Source organism: Rhinolophus ferrumequinum, chromosome 13 (genome assembly GCF_004115265.2).
Source record: "Rhinolophus ferrumequinum isolate MPI-CBG mRhiFer1 chromosome 13, mRhiFer1_v1.p, whole genome shotgun sequence".
In the NCBI taxonomy this organism is placed as follows: Eukaryota; Metazoa; Chordata; class Mammalia; order Chiroptera; family Rhinolophidae; genus Rhinolophus; species Rhinolophus ferrumequinum.
The window spans coordinates 42391341-42407926 of NC_046296.1; the positions used below are offsets into that span (position 1 = coordinate 42391341).

The following is a 16586-nucleotide window of genomic DNA, read 5'->3' on the forward strand; positions in this document are numbered from 1 at the left end:
TAAATACATTTTATATTCTTTATAGTACTAATAAAATGACACTTGAAAAAACTGACCTAACTGAAAAAAACTTTACAATGGCTCCAATATTTCTGCTAATTTTACATTTCTACTACTAACATTTGGGCACTGTGGCCTTGCATGGGCACATAAGTAAAAGCCAAACAATCTAGTTTGAATGCTTTTTCCCCTTATCGGGTTATAAAATGAAGGAAAAGGGCAGTACCTCTTCTTGTTACAGAATTCTCCACAATGTTTAGTATGGAACTATATATAACTAGCAAGTCAAAGTAAAATTTAAACATAATGTGTTAATAACACAGCAAAAATTAGTCATCTCTTTTCTAGGATGATGTTGCCTTTTAAAAACTTAATAGTCCTTAGTTCTCACTTAGATAAAATCAAAACTACTTGACAGTTGACTCTTACGTCAAACTGATTAATCAAAGGTTATAAAACTATATACAATCTTATGGTGCTAGTGATAAGATATTCAAGACATAAACTGATCTATGAAATTAAATCACTTTGGATAACAATGTAGCCTTATAAGATATTTTAACTTTTTATTGATGGGTATTATATAAACAGAAAAGTTCACAAATCCTAAGTATGTAGCTTGATAAATTTTCACAAATTGAACACACCTATGTACAGCATCTAGAGCAAAAAACAGAACATTATTAACATTCCAGAAACACCTCAGATCTCTTTTGTAGTCGCTATCCCCTCTCTCTGCTCAAGTAACCATGATCCTAATTCATAGCACCAAAGATTAGCTTTGTATGTTTTATTTAAATGGAATCATATAGAATGTACTTCTTCATGTCTGGCTTAGTCTATCAACATTACGTTTGTGAGATCCATTTCACGTTGGTGCATATATTGTAATTTATTCATTCTAATTGTACAGTATTCCATTTTATGGAAAGAACACATAATTGATTTATCCATTTTCCTATTGATGGGTATTTGAGTAATTTCCTTTTTGGGGGACTACCATTATTCTTCATTACGTGCCTTTTGGTCAACACATTTATATACTTCTGTTGGGTTTACACCTAGGAGTGGAACAGGATGGGTCAGAGGGTATGCATATGCATACATTCAACTTTAGTAGATAATGCCAAACCGTTTTCCAAAATGGCTGTACCAATTTATATGCCCAGCAGCAGTGTGTGAGAGTTCCAGTTATTTTACACCCTCAACCTTTGTATATTTGTTTTATTCTTACCTATTCATATTTCCACAAATATTCAGCTTGTCAACTTCTATACCAATTATGCTGTGATTCTGACTATGATGAACACAGAGATCAATGTAATACTGTCTTCTATTTGTTTTTATTGCATATTACTCCATTTATTTAGGTCTTCTTTAATTTCTGCCAATAAGGTTTTGAAGTTGCCTTCCTGAGTTTTAAACTTACATAAATTAACAAGTTATGTATCAACTCCCCAAATCCTTGTGACTTAAGCAAGAACAGAGCTCATCTACAGTTCTGAAAATTCTCATCTACAGTTCTGAGACTAAAGTCGATACACAAGGAGAAGCTATGAGAAAAGACAGAGAATCAGTGATTTCTGAGGCAAAATTCCCCTATGATCTTTCACTTGCACTGGAAGGAGTTCTAATACAGACATTTGGGACAGAGGTTAGAGAACTTGCTGGCTGACTGGGTGTGAGAAGTGAGGGACAAGGAGTCATGAAAGATGCCCACGTATCTAGCTTGGACAACCAAGTAGAAAATGGTGTTACCGTGTTTCCCCAAAAATAAGACCCAGCTGGACAATCAGCTCTAATGTGTCTTTTGGAGCAAAAATTAATATAAGACCCGGTCTTATTTTACTATAATGTAAGACCAGGTATAATAAATATAATATAATATAATACCAGGTCTTATATTAATGTTTGCTCCAAAAGATGCATTGGAGCTGACTGTCCGGTGAGGCCTTCTTTTTGGGGAAACACGGTACTCACTGAGAGGTGAAACTGGTTGGGGGCTAAGGAAGATGATTAGGACAAATATGGGTATGTTGACCTTGATTTGCGGGAATAGGACTACAAATAAAGATGCCTAGCAGGCAAAAAAAAAAGGAGGTTTAAATCTGTGAGACAGATCAGGGCTGGAGTTAACTCATGTGGGACACAGCAGATAGTAACTAACGCCATAGTAGAAGTATATGATATCGGTGGAGGACATGAGCTATAACTCTGAGGAATACCAACTTAAGGTCCTGGAAAGCAGATCAAGGAACGGCCAGTAGGAGGAAAGCCACGGAGACTTCATCTGGTACCCTTTACTACAAAGGATCAAAATTCACATATTTCACTTAGGTATAACTTCCCTATGAATGATGGCTGAAAGACGATCTGTATCTTCATTGATGTTTTTTTAAAGTTTGAGGTTTCCTGACATCTTACATTCCTTTCAAGTACAACCAAATCTACTCTATTTGTTTCAAAAGATTAACTTACACGAAAAGAAGTAACCTCTTTTCAACCAACAAGCTGAAAGCTTGAAGCTTATACAAAACAAAACTGCTGAGAGAGAGCAGAGCGCACGCACACACAAGCAATTGAAGAGGAATGCGATGTTATTTAAGTGTACAGCAAACATGTCATAGGCTTTTTTTAGTCACCCTGTCATTTTGAATCCCTCTGAAAAGCCTGTCAGAGGGAGTCCATTTCTGACCCACGTGAATGCAGTTGCAATGCTAACCTTACATTCTTCTCTTACAAGTTATAGCCTGATCCATCTCACACAGTGAGCAACACGATTCTATAGCAACTATAAAATATGCTGTAGCATTTTATGTAACAATCCCACAAACATAATTGAGATCAAAAGGCTTCTCATTACATATGCTTTTCAGTTTATGTCAGCCATACTCCTAAGGTTGAATTTTTCCTTTAGATTTTTAAAACTTTAAAGATTGAATGAAATAATACATTTTCTTAAAGAAGTAGAAGGAGCCAAGTAGATTATTCCGTCTTAATTTTGAGTTACACACCGATCTACTTTGACATTTCAGTAGCACAATGTGTCTGAAATAACACTAAAATTCGTTGACACTGCTTGACTATTTTATCTTAAGAATGCCGTAAGAATGGTATTCTGGCATTCTTAATATCATAAAAACGACAAATCAATAAATCTGAAGAATTGGCCATTTGATGTGCTCTTGCAAATTAAGGATATGCAATATACTTGCAAGTATCTGCAAAACAAACAATGTATGTTAAAAGATAACACTCAATTAAAAAAATATTTGGTTTACCTTTATTTCTGCTCCTTTTAATTTTTTCTGCCAATCCCACACGGTAAGCATATGCTCATTGGAGTCATCAATAACACACAAATGAACACCTGAATCCTAAAGAAAAGTCAATTAAAGGCATTTAAAAAAATCTCAGATAAGGCTGATTTTCTAAGAAAGAAATAACCATATTATTAAAACTGCCAATGTTAACATAATCCCAAATCCTTTAAATAAATGGTTCCTTGAAATATAATGAACATACTACTAAGACTGTATTTTCTTCAGAAATATAATAAAGATTCTTTTAAAGAAATATTTTCTATTTTTAATTTTTCCCCCTAGGTTGATTTCCATTTACCATCTTGCCACTTCTATCATTCAGAGATAGCAGATAATTCATTTTGAGGATACTCTAGTCCCTTCTGCATCTTATACTTCCTTCTTATATCTAAAGTATATTCCCCTGAGGGAGGTGTGAAATGTACATAATTTCATAACTTTGCACCTGACTAAATTTTTGAGTTGGAACAAGCTAAAATTAATGGCTATTTTAAAGTTTGCCAATTTGTTTTCCATGATATACCTGGTTTATATTAATATGAATAAACAAGATAAATAAAAACAACTAAATTCCTATTTTTCCAAAACTATTTTCATTCACATAATTTAAATCTCTCAGTTTAAGAAAGGAAACTGTGGATATTTAAAAATTGTTTTTTTTTCCTCTAGTAGCATTTGCAGTACATGCCTTACATGTCTATTGAATAAAGAAATACTGTGGTGAAGAGGGCAGGTATTGAGGAAGGGCAGAGCTTACTGTACTCTCTTCTCTTTTTTCTTTAGCCTGTATTGTAATGATTACCTAAACTAGGAAAAGAGAGCATGAGGCAATCCAAGTCTTAACACTGTAACAGTGGTAGCAACAAAATGACAACAGTTCCTGCTGTAGAGATTTTTAGAGAGAGAGTGTGTGTGTGGGGTGGGGGGTGGAAGGTAGTAAAATTATTTCCTTTGTGTCCTTTTATCTCCTTTCCTAAATGGCTTTCTTGAAATACCTGACCCATTTGACCACTGACATTCAATGCCTTCAAGCTAGTAAAGTTCCTATATCCATCCAAATTTACCTTTCTGCTCTAAAAATGTCCCTCATGTGCCACAAAACTCCCATACTCCAGAATGTAGCTACTGATAGCTAGGAACTGAAGAGATAATATAAATACATCAGTAATTCTAAAGTATGAATGAGGCCCAATAAAATATGGAGGGGTATTTAAATGAAAAATTATGGATCCTAAAATGTAGAAGGTCTCCTGGATACTCTGTAATAATTACATATAGTTTAAGAACAAATAGAATGTTTAAATGAGTAACATCCTGTTTGATTTTCCCCTCAGAATAAAGCCTCAATGATTAGGTAAGATTGCTAGACAGTGAATTTTCAACTCATTTTATCAATTCAGAACCCAGATAATTCATGATTTTAGTAAAAACAAAGGTCTGATTGTTTCTTTTGCTCCAACATCACACTAAGAAAAGACAGCATTTGTGCAGAATAGGCCAAATTTCAGGTCTGTGAATTTTCTAAATAAAACAGATCTCCATTATTCAAGCTGAACAAAAGCACATCTTATTGTTTGTTTCAATTTTAATATGCTATGTATGTATTCCTATAACCATTTCCTGCTACTACACTGAAATCCTATTTCAGGGCAGAATAAAATTGAGTATAATTAAGTATAACATCCTGGATCCTATCTAAAACAAAGTACTTTAGGGCTTAGTCTAAAATGCTGGCCATTGTTAAGCAATAGCTAACATCTCATTTTTCAGTTCAGATTTATAACTTTCTATGAACACACACACACACACACACACAAACTGAACATAACTTCTTTTCTGTTTCTTTGTGCAGCTTGCTTATATTTGCTCCTTTAAAATATGTTACTCACTGCTTTTGAAAAATCCAGGCATCCTACTCCACGCTCAAAAGTTCCAAGTCCAATGATCTGCAGTGTGGATAGACTAACTGAATCCCACACTCTGACATGGGGTTGCAAAGGCTGCAAAAACAAGGGGAAAAACACAAGTTATCAGGACTAACTGGTACGTAAGTGGATGCAAACACCAGAACAACACAGAAGTGTTTGCTGTCTTTAAAAAGTAATAGGGATGAACAAATATCTAATAAAAAACAACTAGTACATTTAGATATGCCCCCAAAGAATCTCGAGCAGGCATTTTTTTCTCAGACCATGAAAATAAGGAAGTAACAACAATGATAATAGTAGCAGCAGATGACTTGAGTATTTACTAAGTGCCATATACTATTCTAAGGAAATCACATGTATTAAGTCGTTTAATCATCATAATCCTATGAGCTATGTAGGACTGCAGTCACCATTTAACAGACGAGGAAACTGAGACACAGAGATTCAAATAACTTGCCCAAAGTTATAAAGCTGTTAAAAGCCGGAGTCAGGATTCTAACCCAGGCAAATTTGCTCTCAATATCCTGCTTTTAGCATTACCTTCATTCCTGGGAAAATAATACTTTTTAAAAGTCAGTGTTCAATAAATTGCTAAGCAAACAGTCCTTAAAACAAATCTGGAACTGGAAGGGGTCTTAGAAGTCACCCAACATAACCCCTCCCACTCCTTTTCACTAAAGAAATGGAAGCCAGAGAATGTCATGAGTATAGTCATATGTTGCTAATCAGTCATCATTAATATTCACTGTTGATCCTTACAAATAAGGAATTTGTTGTGTAAGCCTATTTAATAATATTGAATAGTAACTGAAAACTTTTAAGTGTTATCAGTTCTACTCATATATAAAATTAAGGGGTATCTCAATTTAGGGAAAATGCACACATTGATAAGTTATTCTATGTTAAAAAACAACAACAACAACAACGAAAAACAGTAACAAGGTTATCAGTCTTCCCATGCTTACAAGTAAATAGTTTCTTTAGGGAGAACACTTGTTTTTTTTTAGGACAAAAAATATTCAAGTAGTATGATTCTTTTATTTTTGGACTGTCCTTACATTCGAATATTTTATCCTGCTTATATTAGAAATTTCTTAGTAGTTAAATTTTAGAAGAATACAATGAGATGTGGTAAAAATCACCATCAATTCCACTCTAACAGCAATATCACTAGGTAGAGAAGGCATAAAACCATGCCACTCACCCTTCCATCTTTATCCACTCCAGCTATCTGTCCAGTTGCGATCCTAATTTTGTCAGGATGTATAGAAAGGCTAAAAAGCAGTATTAACAATTTTAAATACAGGCAATATGAAACAGCAGAAATATGCATTAGTATGAGCATTTTTCAAACAGATTTTTCAGTCATTAAAAAAAAATCTGTGACCCATTTCTTTTATTTTGTTTAGCAAATCAAATAAACATCAAGTATCAGGATTTCTTTTTCTAAGCTTTCAGCTGTACTTCTTTCTTTGTTAAACTCAACAGACCAATTAATGGAACACTAAATTTGAAGAAAATAGTTATTCACAATTGTGGCATGACAAATTAAACAGCTTTCATTTGTACAAGTTTCTTTCTAGTCCTGTACCTATGGTTCATATACACATTCACACGGCTTTATTATAGTGATGATGCAATATTTATTGTGTAATTTTCATCTGTTAAAACATAAGCATTTTTCCATTTTGTTACATAATCCTTACGCATATCATTGACTTAACAGCTCTTCTATCACTTCTACCTTCTACAAAGGAACACAATAGTGGGCATCGTCACACTTAGTGCCTCCAACCTGGTAATCAGTTCTTAATGCTCAACTCTTATAGGTCAAACGTGGGACAAGGAACTTTTATGTACAAATTAAACATAGTACAGCATATATGCCCACATTTTTCATGATAAACATGAGTGACTAGCAAAAATGTTTAAACGATGTCTTCATGTTCTTATCTCGAATCTTTCTACGATCTTGCAACCAAGGGGTAAGATCAACTGAGAAATATAAATTTATTTGTTCTGTTATGTATTGCTCATTGCTTTCCAGAGAGTAGTATCAATTTAAATTGTCATAAGAAAATGTTTTAATAAGATTCACTACCATTTCCCCTGATTAAGAATTATATCTTTTTAAATGCCCTGACAATTTGATTGGTATAAATAGTACCTTGTTTTAATTTCTTTGATTACTACAGAGGCTAGAGTTTATCAGTATGTTTCTTTAACAAATACTATTCCGTTTTACTTAAATAGTTTATGTCCTTAATTGAAGTCAACTACATTAAAAGTAACTAAAAATCTAACACATTAATATTTTACCGTAAGTAATTCAGATCTTTCAAAATATGTTTTAAAAAGTAAAATTTCTGGATTAGGTAGTACATTTGCATGGTTCAAATACCAAAAGCTATAAAAAGATACAATGAGAAAAGTCTCTTTCCTACCCTGCCCCATTTGCTAAAATCTCATCTACGTCTCTCTACTCCCCCCACATCCCCTGCAACTCCAACCAGATAATCACTATAATCAGTTTCTTCTTAATAATTCTGGAAAAAATTTACATATGTGGAGGCCAAGATACTTATTTTCCACTTGCTTTTTACAAATGGTAAATCACTGTGCACATCTTCCTGTTTTTTAAGCTTTATATTTAGGAGTGTATATTAAGGATCTTTCCATATTAATACACAAAGAGCTTCCTCATTCGTTCTTTATAGCTGCATGGTAACCTATGGGTACACTACAACTTCACTAATCCCCAGCTAAAAGAATTTTAGGCTGTTTTCAATCTTTATTATCACAAATAATGTTGTAATAAATAATTCTGTACATACATTATTCTTCCAGTGTAAAACGTAATATTTTAATTATCTCTAAAAGTTTAATAATATTTACACAATACTCTAATAGTCATACATATTTTTTCTGACATAGTTGCCAGAATAGTACTGACATAGAAAAGATTTTAAATGCTGGAAAATAACGAATTTAAGCAATAAATAATTGAACTTAACTAAGTAGCAGCAAAATTAATGGAATAATTTAAAACCATTTAAAAGGTGTTCTCACATTTTTATTTTGATACCCTATGGGATACTTATGATCCTTATTCAGCCATGATTTCTGTCTCCCAAAAAGAAAAGCCTCAAGTCCAAAATTTATCTGCATAGACTAAATCCTCAGTAAGTATTTAGTAACCAATTATCACTCTCAGATATATGTAAAAGTCTAGCGTGTCCCACATGTATTTGATACTACAGGCCAGAAGAAAAGGACCATGAAAGACCTGAGAAAGCAGAAAAGGTCCCAATCGAGATTTAAAGGTCATGTTGTTTATGACTGCTGACACCATAGCACCATTTTGGAGGTCTGTGTCCTTTTTCTTTTAAAAATATATTCTACATAATACCATAATATCCTTAAATTCTGAGCTCTCCACAAGAAATCATTTCCAATAAAACCCACATTAAAAAAAAAAAGAGCATGAAATAAAAAAAATGAACAATGTTAAACGATACCAACCATTTCACACAGTCCGTATGACCCAGGTAGTGTCGTTGAGTTCTCTCCTCATAATTAAATAGTACTACTACTGATGCTATGAAATAAACTATTTCCCCGGTAGGAAGAAGGTAAACATTAGCTCGACAGTCCTTTCCTCGATAACCATATCTTAAAAGAAAAAGAGTCAAGGTTTTTAATAAGCATAATTTTCAAGGCGTTAAATTAACAATTTTTTTAAGGATACTTAAAGGAATCAGAAAGGCATAATGTAAATAGGACGGAACTGGAACTAGAAAACTCGTGTCCTGTCACTAACTCTTGTAAAACCCCGAGTCTTTTAATGGGCTTAAACCTTAGTTTCCTCATTCAACAAACAAATACATATTGAGTTCCTGATGTGTCAGGCACAGAACTGAACATACAAACAATGTGGAGCCTGTGTTTCTGGAGCTTCTGTTCTGGCTAAGACGACAGAAATAAACATCACATGTATCACTAGAAATTGCGGAGAGAAAAATAACAGGATGCCAGGAGAAGCATAAAAGGAGAATGTAATTTAAACGGAGAGAAAGAAAGGGATCAAAAGAAGGGCCATCTGAGACAGTGATATTTATGCTTGACCTAAATGATGAATGAAAGACAGCCAGGCACAGTCTGGTAGGCAGAGTGTCTTAAGTTGTAGGGAGTTACAGAATTGGTGATATTTCCCAAGCTAATTTCTGCCACAAGAGGGAAGATTCAAGGGGTGAGGGAAGACGACGCAGGAAAATGGAGGCAGAAAGCAGAGTTCACACTATTAGCTCCCTTCTATTTCACTGGGAGTTTCTTAGAGGTTCTAAAAGGGACAGTTTCTAAGTGAAATTAGGAGAGCTTCATTTTATGTGGTCATTTTTAAAAAAAGGTCTGGCTGAGAACAGAAGTTAATTCTGGAATTAAAAGCAACCTGCATTGATTAATAAAATAATTCACATTATTTCACAGGTTAAGTATTCACAAAATACTTAACTGATGTTTTCTTATTTAGTTCTTTACAACAGGCCTGTGAGGTAGGGGTTATTAACTCCTTTTTATAAATGAAGAAAACAAGGTTCACTGGGGGTAAGTGGCAGAGCCAAGACTCAAACACTAGTCTTCCAATTCCAGTCCAATGCCTTTTCTACCACATCACAAGTATCTGCCATGATAATCACAGAGTATTGCTTGCCCTATCCAAAGATGTTGATTTTGATGATTTTAAATTGCTAATAGCAAAACAGATGTAACGTGATGTGAAAGGATCATAGATGGCATCTTTTTACTTTCTCAAGTGGTTGTTATACTTATTACGTTGACTTTTTTGGTATAAAAATCTTTGATAGGTTAGGTAAGCTAATTTTTCTTAAATGCAGCAAACAAAGTTGCTGTCATGTTAGAAAAGGATACACCCACTCCAGTTTGAGCTTCTCAGGAGGCAGTTCTGTTCTGATGTCGTCATAGTTGTCCACATCAGAAGGAATAAACATTGTAATTGGCCGACCTCGCATAAACATTTTAACATATTCTCCTTCTGTTGAAACACAAGACAAAAGTTAAGTCACATGTCTTTTCTGAATAATCATAGAAAAGTGGATTATTAATGTGATGTAATAAAAACGATAAAAAATAGCTAGAGTTGTAGACTCATTATATATGATTGTTTTTTTATAAAGACCTAGTCCGAACCATTGTAGGAGAAAAACAACTAATCATTTCCTTAAATGAGAATAGTTTTGTAGTTAAAATATAATTTATCTGTATAAGTTGACAGATTTCAATATGACCAGGAAGGCTGAGGTAGAAAAACGCAAAAGAAAATAACTTTGTGATGGAAGGTTCTCTAACAGTTGAAAAGAGACAGAGATTATCAGGGTAATCAATAAGCACGTCTACCACTCTACATGACCAACCTACTGATGTTTAATGACATACAAGAAACATGGCCTCAGAACATACCATAAGGAGAGGAGTCAAACACCCTTCTAAGTCAGGACAGGGAGAGACTAAGCACTCTGCTACACATGGAAGTGAATAGAGCTGGGAGGAAAGAGGACCAGTGTCCCTCACTTCACAATTGTGGCTACAATCAGCCTTGGATCTAAGCAATTAAATTCAATTATAATACATTAAACATTTTAAACACGGTGGTAGGAAACAGCTTCTAATTAGTAGCATAGATTCTAAAACACCTTTTATTTACATAAACCAATAGCTGTTTATAAGATCTGTAACAGACTAAAATAAAAAATGTCAAAAAGACAACTCTAGAATCAAATCAATATTATTCACCTTTTGTAAATGTAAACAATTATTTCACTTAATCAAACAGATGAGATTGTATCTTACTCCTTAAACAACAAAACAAAACAAAACAAAACAACACATCCCTGGCCCCACCATTCCCACCTACATACAGACAGGTTTAATAAATGTTGATAGTGAAACGGTTACAAAGGAACCTAAAAGAGGAGGAGAAAGTAAGGGGCTGACTAGGAAAGCATAGGAAGTATCTAACACTTGCAAACTTGTCTGGCATAATATGAAAACAGCATTAGACTGAAAACGTGATCCTCAACCAGAGGCTGATACAACCTTAGGACCTTTAATAATGACCTAGGCCACGAAGGAGTAGAGCATATAATTCAATAGCTTCTATAATGCAAACCATGAAAGAAGGAAAGACAAATTACTTTGCTGAATGTCTGCAACTATTTCTTCAGGCAGATTTAAAAACTGTGCTTGTTATGGGTGAGAAGTTCAAGTTATTTTTATTATTATTACTCACAGTGTGCTCAGCCTCTAAGATCTAAGAACAGGCTAAGACCTCCCACACCATGGTTTTAATACCACATGATGTACGTCTCTATTACTTCTGAATCTAAGAGTGGGCTCTGCTTCCTGATGATTTTTAGCATAGCTGAACTTTGGTAACTAAATGATTACCAGCTGTAACTATTTCCCTTCTGCAGTCATCTTCACCTACATCCCCTTGTCCTGTTTTGTACAGTGTATTTTCTTATAGGTGTGAATTTGTTATATAATTTTCATTCAAGTTCTTTTTTTTTAAGACTATAAATTCTTAAAGGCAGATATCCTGTCCTTTGGAATTTCTTCCAGGATCTCTGATCAGGTGTATGTCATAATGCTTTCTGAATGAAAAAAATGAAACAGCTAATAAATGCTTCTATCACCACTTAGAAGAGATTGTATGTCCAGCAAAGGGAATAGGTTAGGCATAGTATCAAAGAAAAGCAAATGTTCTCCTTTGCTAATACAGACAGCTCGGAATACTGTATTGATTTCTTCATAAATTGTCAAGCAGCACAAGCAACTAAGTAAAAGCAAAGGATCTATCTATCTAGTGCTTGTCAACTTTCTAGTATAATATAAAACGGCAATGCATGTTAAGATGAAGATGCTTTCCCTGCCTGCATACTGCCAGTATATATATGTTGGAGGCCAAGTATATAATCTAGGCACTGCAAACAACTCCTGGGACTGAGAGGCAGGCAATACATTATAGTGGAAAGAACATGAGCTTTGGAAAAAGGCTGATCGGGACACTTACTAGCTATGTGACTTTGGCATTTTTCCTAAGACATAAAGTACTACTACTACTACTATTCGGAATTATGACTGATTAAATAAGGCATTATGCTGTGACGTAAAATACGATGTTCTCAACAATATTTAATTCCCTTCCCGTTGAGAATGATTTGTGACCACTCTAAACAGTGTCTAGGAATTGCTTATAAAACATGATTTAACACACAGTAATATCTCTTAATAAGCTTTAAAGTGACTGTCCACAGAACAACAAGTGTAGGCAAATAAGCCACAATTCTGCTGATTCTAGCATGTACGCTTTAAAACAGGGTCGCAAACTCAAATATCTACAGGCCCAGGCAGGAAATGCAAAATGAGAGCAGTGGGAGAACACAGGATGATTGGTTGGGGGTGGGGGCACTGGCATACCCCATTTCAGGGAGGCAGAAGCTAGTCAACTCCATGAAACACGTGGGTTGAGTGTTGCTAGATCTCATTTTTCAAGAGTAGGATACCCATAATTTATTGCAAAATCTACAATTTTAAAATGTTTACTCCTTTGCCAAAAAAGGGAAAATAAAATATCATGTGAAAACACACCTTTGGCCTGCATACAGCACACAGGGTCACTAGTTTGCAGCCTCTTTTTTTTTAGAAGACAGCCTTTACCTTGGGAATTAGGTAAAATATATAGATGAGCCTCTTTCCTTGTCAATCATTGTTGAGTCAAATTCTCACCGTAGACTTTTTCTTTTTCTTTACCTGTGCTGTCAGGTAACAGTCAAAATTTGTTTGTTTTACTCCAATGCTCCTTTCTAGCTGTCAAACTCAAGGGGATGGGATGGGCCATGGGACTGATCAAAGAAGAGTATGAGATCAGTAACATTAAAAAGCCTGGTGGTCCAGAAAAAGAATGTAATTATTAAAATTGTCTATCTCATGATAATTAGTAGACATAGCATAGGGTTACCAGTATTCAACAATAAAGCTGCTGCTTACCGAAATGTAATTAACCTCATCATTTTCTCTCCTACCCTAGCACCATGCAAATTCCTGGGACTCAGAGAGAGGCTGTACAGTACAGTGAAGAGAATGGGAAGTTTGGTGGTAAAGACAGACCTTGGTTTGAATTCTAGCTTTACCACTTACTGGCTTATGTATTATGCTCAAATAAAGTAGTCGCAATTGAATCTGATCAATGATAGCTAAATGATAAAAGAAATTTTGTGGGATACTGTTAATAAAAATACCACAAATGCCCGGTTCATTTCTCTAGACACTTATAAATACTAGAACTGAAAGAAATCTTAGAGCTCACTTAGTCCAATCCACTTTTACAGAAGGGGAAACAAAGGCTCAGAGAGGTCAAATGAGTTTTCAGACTGCATTCCAAAAGTTTGTCTATTATTTAGAACTTGGGAAGCATTTTCATTCTAAAATTATGTTCTGTATCTGCACTGTCCAAAATGACAGCCACTGGTTATTCAACACTGTGAATGTGGCTCATCCAAATGGCGAATATGCTGTCAAGTGTAAAATACACACCAGAGTTTGAAGACTTAGTATGAAAAAAGGTAAAATATCTCATTAATGATTTTTAAATATTGATCACAGTGAAATGATACTCTGGATAGACTGGGTGAAATATATTAAACTTAATCTTACCTCTGTCTTTTTAGTTTTTAAAATGTAGCTAACAGAACATTTTAAACTACATGTGTTATATGTCATATTTTTGTTGGACAATACTGTTCAGACAATGGTGAGGTCCTGAGGCTAGTCCAGGTCCAATTACCTGACAACATAGCTTACTCATAATCCAAATAATACTAGCTTGAGCTGTGGACCCAACAGTAGGAAATCAGAGAGTAAAATAGATGACGAAGATGATCTTTCTGCTCTGTTATCTTTGAGAAGAGTGAATGCTAGGCAAAAATTTGAAATACTTGATGTTACACTTTCCTTTCTACGTCCTTCTGCCACACCTCCTAGCACTTCCTCTTTTGTCTCCTCAGGTTTTGTTACTCTTCTGCTTTAGCATCTCCCCTAGGCTGTCCTGTTCCCCAAAGTGCTCCAACTTGCAAAATGATCTTCATATTCTCAATCCAAACTCTGTGAGATAGTTATCTCAGGGGTTCTAAGAAAAGCAGTGCTGCTGAAATGATTCATACTGATTTAAATAACTGATATATGAAGTTGTTTATACATTTAAAAAGATGCTTATCAAAACGTCTTAATCTTTGCCAGATGATAACAAAGTGGAAAGAAAACTTCAGGCAGAGGGAGAAGGAAGTCAGTACTAGCACTGTGCTCAGGATCAGTACCTCCAGTTCTTTTTCTCACAGTCTCTCTATTTAGAAATAAATAAATAACAAAGTCCTTCAAATACAACAGCAGAGCTTCAGGGGTTTGGACTCTGACTACAGTTACTTGTGGAATGGGTACTACTGCCTGTAGAAAGCCTGCAGAACTTTGAGAATGCCCACCATTTAAAGCACCTCTCTCTCTCCAAGTTTTACTTTCGGAATCCTTTTTTTTTTTTTTTTTTTAGTTTTACAATCTTTAGAACTAAACAATCTATCCAAACTGGAGTTTGAACTTTATATTTCACTAAAATGTAGCATGTAGCATGTGATGCTATCTAATTCCAGCAAACAGACAGAAAATTAAAGAATCTTTATTTAGTTTGACCTTTTTCTCTGATATTACCAGTTCTATTCTTCACAGAGCTGAACGACAGACAGGTAAACAAGATGCTAGAAATATTGATTACAATTTTATAGTAGTAAGTGACAAAGACCATTTTAGGTAAGCTAAAATCTTTTCTAAAAAATAATTTATTTTCAAACAAAAGACTTCAAGTACCACTTAATGACCCAGCTATTCTGTAGTAATAGTTTTTTTTAAATTCCAATGAAACAATATAATCTGTAAGGATCTTTGGACTTTTGAATGGGAATTTGATTTGTACTATCATAAAATCTGAATTTCATCCCTTTACAAAGGTCTAGCTGTAAAAATAGATCATAAAAAATGTAGATCCCCAAATTTAAAAAGGGGTGGGTTAAATTCAGAAGGATATAAACTAATCTTCCTGTCTGACAGATTTCAAAAAATTCTTACTTGTAGTGTTTGCCAAATATTATGCAATTAGTTTTACTGGCTAGGACAAGAACCCAAATCTGAAAATTTGACCAAGTACTAAAATACTACCTTAATTTTCTTTGTTCTATAGGCAGAGCGCTACTGACATAAATTTTATTGAATTTTTAATTACACTGGGGGAGGGGGGTATTTGAGGGTGCACAATGAAGGTGTAAGAGATGTGAACCAAGCCCCTTAGGAGCTTATAACAGAGACATTAGCAAGTCTTACACATCAGCTAATCAACTCATACTAATTACCATAATAAATCAACTTGCAGTTAACTACTTTCTTGAACCTAAAACTCCTTTAATTAGATTTCTCTTTGCTGTTTTTGTTTACAACTGTGATTGTCACAAAATTACCTGAATATATCAGATATGGGAGTTTACTTAAGCATTTTAGATTATTTTACTGCCTGAAAAAGTCTTTCTTTGGGAAAAGATAGGAAAGAAGTCTATTCCAACAATACAGAATATATAAAACTTCTAAAAGACTTGCTATACAAAGTTTGACAATTAAGTTCGTGAACTCGATCCTAGAAAAAGTGCTACATACCTCATTGCTGAATATCATTACGGTCACCTTCGAAGTACTCCCTTTGGGAAGCTATGCACCAACATTTGCCTAGTCAACCCTTCAAAGCAGTTATGGAGCTCTTTTTCTGGAATGCACATCAGAGCTGTTGTGGTATTATCCTTGATGTCCTGAATGTCATCAAAATGTGTTCCTTTCAATACTTCCTTAATCTTTGGGTAAAGAAAGAAGTCATTGGGGGCCACATCAGGTGAGTAGGGAGGGTGTTCCAATACAGTTATTTGTTTATTGGCTAAAAACTCCTCACAGACAGTGCCGTGTGAGCTGGGGCATTGTTGTGACGCAAGAGCCATGAATTGTTGGCGAGAAGTTCAGGTTGTTTTCATCTACCTTTTTCACGTAGCCTTTTCGGCACTTCCAAGTAGTAGACCTTAGTTAACTGTTTGTCCAGTTGGCACAAATTCATAATGAATAATCCCTCTGATATCAAAAAAGGTTAGCAACATCATTTTCACTCTTGATTTGGACTGATGGAAATTTCTTGATCATGGAGCATTGGCTGACTTCCATTGTGCACTTTGATGCTTTG

The 16586-nt window shown here is 34.7% G+C and overlaps 1 protein-coding gene across 5 annotated transcripts in view; it reads right to left on the minus strand.

Annotated features, from left to right (window-relative positions):
• EML4 (EMAP like 4) overlaps positions 1–16586 on the minus strand; it is a 140029-nt gene that overhangs the window by 38326 nt on the left and 85117 nt on the right. For all 5 annotated transcript variants that reach the window (XM_033124698.1, XM_033124700.1, XM_033124699.1 and 2 more), the window contains 5 exons: positions 10178–10301; positions 8774–8923; positions 6456–6525; positions 5213–5323; positions 3282–3377 (listed from right to left, as the gene is read on the minus strand). In XM_033124698.1, coding sequence (XP_032980589.1) covers positions 3282–3377; positions 5213–5323; positions 6456–6525; positions 8774–8923; positions 10178–10301 — 551 coding nt within the window. The remainder of the gene's footprint in view (positions 1–3281; positions 3378–5212; positions 5324–6455; positions 6526–8773; positions 8924–10177; positions 10302–16586) is intronic.